The 6,388-nt window shown below is 40.9% G+C and overlaps 1 protein-coding gene across 1 annotated transcript in view; it reads right to left on the bottom strand.

Annotated features, from left to right (window-relative positions):
- HEG1 (heart development protein with EGF like domains 1) overlaps positions 1-6,388 on the bottom strand; it is a 57,871-nt gene that overhangs the window by 46,268 nt on the left and 5,215 nt on the right. Inside the window, exons 3-4 of the mRNA XM_023519948.1 lie at positions 2,273-2,623; positions 990-1,337 (exon numbers count right to left, since the gene is read on the bottom strand). Of these exons, the coding sequence (XP_023375716.1) occupies positions 990-1,337; positions 2,273-2,623 (699 nt within the window). The remainder of the gene's footprint in view (positions 1-989; positions 1,338-2,272; positions 2,624-6,388) is intronic.

The raw sequence follows: 6,388 nt of genomic DNA, 5'->3' as shown, positions 1-6,388 counted from the left end.
CCTTTGTACAATGCTGGTGGGCAGACAAAATGATACAGCCACTTTTGAAAATGTTCAGCAGTTCCTCAAAAGGTTAAAAATAGAGTTACTATTTAACCCAGCAATCCAAGAGAATTGAAAACATATGTCCACACAAAAATTTGTACTGGAATGTTCACAACAGCATTATTCATAATAGCTAAAAGGTGGGGGATTTGGGGGGAGGAACCTACACATCTATTGATTGATAAAAAGATAGGTAAAATGCAGTGTATCTAGACAATGGAATATTATTCAGTCATAAAATAAATGAAGTATCATTATAGGCTACAACATGGATGAACCTTGAAAACTTTATGCCAAGTGAAAAACACCAAAGGCACGTATCGTAAAATTTCATTTATATAAAATGTCTAGAATAGGCAAATCCATAGAGACAGAAAGTAAATTAGTGGTTGCCAGAGGCTGGGAGGAAGAGAGCGTGGACAGTGACCCCTGATGAGCACTGGGTTTCTGTTTTGAGATGATGAAAACGTCCTGAAATTAGATAGTAGTGATGGTTATACAACTTTGTAAATATACTGAAAACCACTGAACTGTACATTTTAAATGGGAGAATTGTATAGAATGTGAATTATATCTCAATAAAGCAATTAAAAAAAGAGAGTTTCTCTTGATGAATGCCTGGACCTGGGATGAATAACCACTCCCCAGAAGGTAATATTTTCAACTCCCAGAAGCTATATGATTGAGGTAGGTATGGGGGTGTGGGGTGAGCAATAGGGAGTGTGGAGGGGCAGGTGGCAACAGCAGCTCTTTGGAGAGGTACTAGAAAAACTTTGGTGACATACAGGTACATCTGTATTGACTTGCTAGAAGAATGACCTGGGAATAATGAAACTAGAGGAGACTGTAGAGCTATTTCATTAACACATGGCCTTACAGAAGATCATAGCTCAGTAAGCCCCTGTGCCCTCCACGTGGTCCAGTTCTGTGAAGCAACAACTCACTCGAGTGCTCGCCAAGTGGTGCTGAGGACTCTAGGCTTTCTGAGGAAGACGAGGACAAAGACTCGGTGGCTGGCTCCGAGTAACTCCTTTCACCCAGTGTGGTGTCACTTCTTCTAGACTGTGGGGCAGAGGCTGAGAACTGGGTCAAAACTGAAGAGTTCACAACTTCAGGATAGGAAGTGGCGGTTCCTGTCACATCTGCGAATGTCTTGCTATCAGTCAAGAACCAGTGCGCAGTGCTCGCTCCATCTCTGACCGACGGGACTGACCCAGACATAGTCCCAGTCTGAGACATGCGGTGTCCATTCTCTGCATCGGAGCTGCTGGCCAGCTGGGGTCCTTCTGAAACTGTAAGATGTCAGGGAAAAAAAATACCATTACATAGATATGAAAGACCCCACCACACTGAGACGTGAGTCCTCTCCAGGGAAAGATGCTCCTTGCAAGGACTTTGTATAGTATTTATTGTATGTGTAACCTGACGTACATTTTCATATTCTAAGTAAGTATTTCAAAACTCTTCAGTGTCAATAAGATATCAATACTAAAAATAAACATTGGTGACGAGGGGAACTTTTAAACAGCTTGTGCAAAGCAGCAGAGTAACTGATAGGCTTGAGTGTTTTATTCTCCTTCCCCAAAAGTGGTCAAGGGAGTGTTCAACAAATGTGATGTGCCTAAGTACAGTGCTTAGTCAGAAGCATTTTTCTAAAATGTTCTATTATTAATAAAGATAATTGTAATTTTGAAATATAACAAATAAAAAATAAACTATAGGGAGTACATTAAAACCATGAATCTTGGAATACACACACACACACACACACACACACACACACACACACACACACACACACACATGCACATGTTGTTTCTAAAGATGATCTGCACATAAAATAACTTAAGCTAGTTTCAAAGAGCGGGCCAGCTCTCACTTTGAAGATGATGCCACAGAGAGGTAAGAAGATGATGCCACAGAGTGGCAAGCTGCAATCAACAGTGAGGGCTCCAAGGCTGAGGTCTCAACTCTGCTTAAAGCCTCTGAGCCTTAGTTTCCTCATCTACAAAAAAGCAGGAGGAATGATGCCTGTCCAACAAACTTCGCAATGTTCTCATGAGGATGAAAATCAAAATGTGATAATATGGTAAACTAGATAAAGGAGATGATGTTATCTAAGGAAACACTTTTTTTTTAGAGACTGCAAAGGTCTTGAAGTGATGCCTTCAGAAAATCCATCAACTTTTAAATGTCCGTAATAGATCAAGTAAAATTGAATACTTACTTGGGGAATCATTTTGCCAAAATCTCACTGAGGTCTCGGAAGATGTAAGACCAAATCCGTTTTTTGAGGATGGCTCCATGAAATTCCTATTCCCTGGATTCTTGATTACGCCACTGTTTGTTCTCAATTCTGCCTCAGAGGGTGAATGGACTGGTGCCGAAGTCGTGGTAATTTCAGACTCTTCAGGGAAACTTTCTGTCTCATTTAGCGGTCCCAGACTGACAGATAAGGACTGGATCCTCCTTGGAACGCCACTGGGGAACACGGTGGCAACATGCACACTCTTTGTCTCTCTGATCGAGGGGCTTTGGAGAGCGGTGGAGTTGTTTAGCTCCTCTATGCTTCTAGAAGCTAAAATGGAAAAAAAATATATGCTTCAAGACGACTCGAGGGGTTAAGAAAATCAGGCATGTATCTAGATATGAATAATGTTTACTACCTTGTGGTAGATAAATCTAGATAATGTGGACCTAATATAGATAAACACATTTGACACACTCATCCACTCTCTCTTCCTAGCTCTAATTCTCATAGAACTAAGTGGAGAAGCAGTGAGGTCCTTCACCGAACATGAGGAAAAGCTTCAGCTGGAGCTAAAAGGAAGATAGAAAAGACTCTAGACATCATTTGCCTTGGTTTTTAGAGAGGAAGGTAAAACTTCTACTTGAATTCCACATTATAGCTTATACAGGACAGGCCATTGTGATAGTTATGTTTTTGTTTTATTTTAGCAGTTGCAACCTTTTTGTTCAAATGCTATCATAGATTAAAACTCATACATAAAAATGAATAAAAAGTACATCTGTTCCAGGGTGCCGAGTGCCCAGGGCTCCACTGAGGACACCTTGGGCTCTGCAGACTACATTATGAACAACACTGTCCCAGAACACAGTAATTCCTGGCCTTGTCACCATCGAGGGCTCTTTATTATTTCCCACCTCATGGCCACTATAACCTCATTTTTTGAAAAACTATGAACTGAAACACATTTATTTTAAGCAACAGAGCTTCTAGCCGGAAGGAGAGAATCATTGTTACCCCAGTGACTTATTTAACTTCCAAACAAAAACAAACAGGCTCCGTTATTGCAGGCTTTGGAGACCGGCTCTAAAGCTTTACTTACCACCCCAATGGGCCCTAAGAGATCAAGGACTCCAGGCTGGGAACAGTTTTTTCTAATGAAATGGATGTCAGGCACTGGATTAATTGTCAAGAACCTCCAAGAACTGAATCATACAGCATTGGTCAAAATGCACAGTCTGCTCCGCGGAAGTACAGGTGGCTTGCTCATGGCTCCCTTCCATAAGAACTTTACGAGGGACACCCTGCGAACAGAGCTCCAGAGGGCACACTCAAGTCCTCATTTGAAACAGGAATGAACTGCAGGAAAGCTTGGCGAATGGGAAGAAACACGTAGACGAGCTCCAAAGGCAAGAAAAAAGTATTTCTTTTTAAGCCAAAAATAATAGAAACGACTCTATACCTATACAATGAAAGGCTTTGAGCTGTTAATTATGACCCTAAAAGGGAAGTAGAAAGTTGTCATTATAAACGGTTCCCTGAAAACCAGTCCTATATGCAGTTGTGACCAAAAGCACAAATAAATATTAAATTTATTTATTTATAAATATATAGAGAGCATGAGTGAGCACAGAAAACACAGAGGTTCCTCTCACTATCATACAAACCACAGAACCAGCTATACCTAGAACACGGTCTGCTACTGTGGTCACTGGACCTTAACAAAGACAAAATAAAGGTGCAGGCGATCCATGCGACTGGTAATTAAAACAAGGGAAAAAAAAAAGACCCGGACACAAAAATAGAATCCCAGCTTATCTAACACCACACCACTCCCACTTAAAAACAAAAATGCATTCATATGAAGAAAAAAATAAAGGAAAGCATAATATAGATATGGCCCAAATCTCCACTCAACCACTTAGCTTCTCAGGCCTAACGTCATTACAGTTGTCTTCTAAATTCACCAAATTACAGCCTCATTGGATCGCTTGGTGCTCTTCCAAAGCATTTTTATCCCTAGTAAACTATATTATTTCATCAATTCAATGTGCAGTGGGGGTTGTACTGGACTCAGTCTGAATACCTGTGCAGTAAATCAATGCCACAGAAATATAATTACAAAAGTCACAAATGCTGACAGTCACGAAAGGAAAGTGGCTGTGTTTCTGCCCCAACCCTGAGGGCTCAGTGGAACACTGCTTCATCTCATTATTGTCATTATTAAAAGCTGCCATTTACTGATCGATTACGATATGCCAGTACTTTATATACACCTTTGTACATTGTGCTAAGTAAGTACTTTGTATACAAAATCTCGTTTCATCCTCGCAGTACAGCTCTGAAGTAGTATGGAGACTTCTGTGGAGCTGGTGCCTCTTTAATAAAAGGAGGAAATGTTTGGTCAAACTAATCTACAGTCACCATTTATACTACTAAAGGCGCGCCTGCTAACTACATCTAGGGGAAATTCACCATGTTTCCAATCAACAAGCCAGCACTACTGATCGTTTAATAATTAATTGTTGCCCTTTCTTGCTCACTTCTACCCTTAAAGCAGCCATTCAAAAATGAGAAGACCATCCATTTGGGAGCAGAAACAAGCCACGTTCCCTAACCTATATTATAGGAGATGGAAAGAATGGCTACTCGTCTGGTAAAAGTATATGGGTCATCCTCCAATCACAGCACAAATACCAGAGCCTCAGGCATGCATCAGAATGCTCAGCCTTGGCTTGACTGCTACCCAGAACCTGCCAAAAATCTAGCTGAAGCAGCCGATATTTCAGAAAGATATGCTATATCTACAATCTTCTGAGTTATTTATGCTTTCTTCCTTTACTAAGTGAAATCACCACAAAGCAATTTACCTGGGCTGCATTAGCTCAGCTACCCACAGAAATACTTTCATGAGTTGAGATCCATTATTACACCCTCAGTTCCTAGTGAGAATCTATATAAAATATCACTTTTTAAAGAACATTAGCACAATTTCCATGAAGTTGCAACTGATGGCATTTTCTGTTATGATTCTCAATATTCCTTATATAAGTATTTCTCTTAGAATTTATGCCCCCAAAACACTTAAGCCTATGGATGAAATTGTGTATGCTTACCCTATCTGACAACAATCTCATGCCCCACCCAGTTTCCTTTTGTGCCCTGGTTTCCAGGAAGCTCAGTACTAAATCTAGTGCTCAACTGTAGGTGCTCTCACTGTAGCTGTTCAACTACACATATCTCTTTCTACCTTCAGAAGAGAACTTTTTCCCATTAGTTGCTTTACTTACTTTCCCCCCGAATGATCGAATAGTACATGGTCATTATAGAAAATATGAAAAGTATACAAAGAAATAAAGCAGCAAAAAATGTAAAGCACCAAGAAAAATAATTTCAAATGGCTTCCAATCTCTTTTTTAAAAATCTGATTCAGCTGTTTTGGCCTGTACCCTGCTTTCATGCAAAGATTTATTGGCACACAATTTATTTTTGGAAGCAAGTAACTCCTGACTCCCCAAGCTTCAGAAGAGGTTGTGCTGCGTGCAACTTCTGTGTAGCACAGTGAGGAATAAAAGGAAACACGGAATACAAAGGATGGATGTGTTCAGAATAACAGATGCTGGAACTAGAAAGGATCTTTAGGGTCATCTGGTCTAATCCCTTCGTTCTTCAAATAAGGAGCCCCATTCTCCCTGGGCCAGGCTCCTGGCTGGCCATCCTAGCATTCATCCAGTGAGGAGTGTCCCTCATCTGACTGGTCTAAGTGCCAGGGCTTTCCCTGGGTCACATTTACTAGTGGATGGAGTGGCCAAGTATCAAATGACACTCCCCCCTCCTACACTTCCTCTTCACTTTCGTTATTCTACAGAGTGAACAGCTGGGCCAAGTGACTTGGGGTCTGCCTCTGGCAAGTCCTGCTGGCCTTCTTATTACTCCTGCCTATGTGCCTAGAGCTCCTGGATCCTGTGGTCCGAAAGAGAGCAAAATCTCAAGATTTAGATTTAAGAGGAGGCAGGAGGTATATTAGAGCTCTGGTTAGCAGGTTAGCAAGTACTAGCTCAGCCTTAAAGATAAAGCAGAACTTTGTTTCCTATG

The sequence above is a fragment of the Pteropus vampyrus genome, unplaced genomic scaffold (assembly GCF_000151845.1).
Source record: "Pteropus vampyrus isolate Shadow unplaced genomic scaffold, Pvam_2.0 Scaffold1, whole genome shotgun sequence".
Lineage (NCBI taxonomy): Eukaryota > Metazoa > Chordata > Mammalia > Chiroptera > Pteropodidae > Pteropus > Pteropus vampyrus.
The sequence above is the reverse complement of the archived record's forward strand: the minus strand, read 5'-3'. Positions and strand labels throughout refer to the sequence as shown.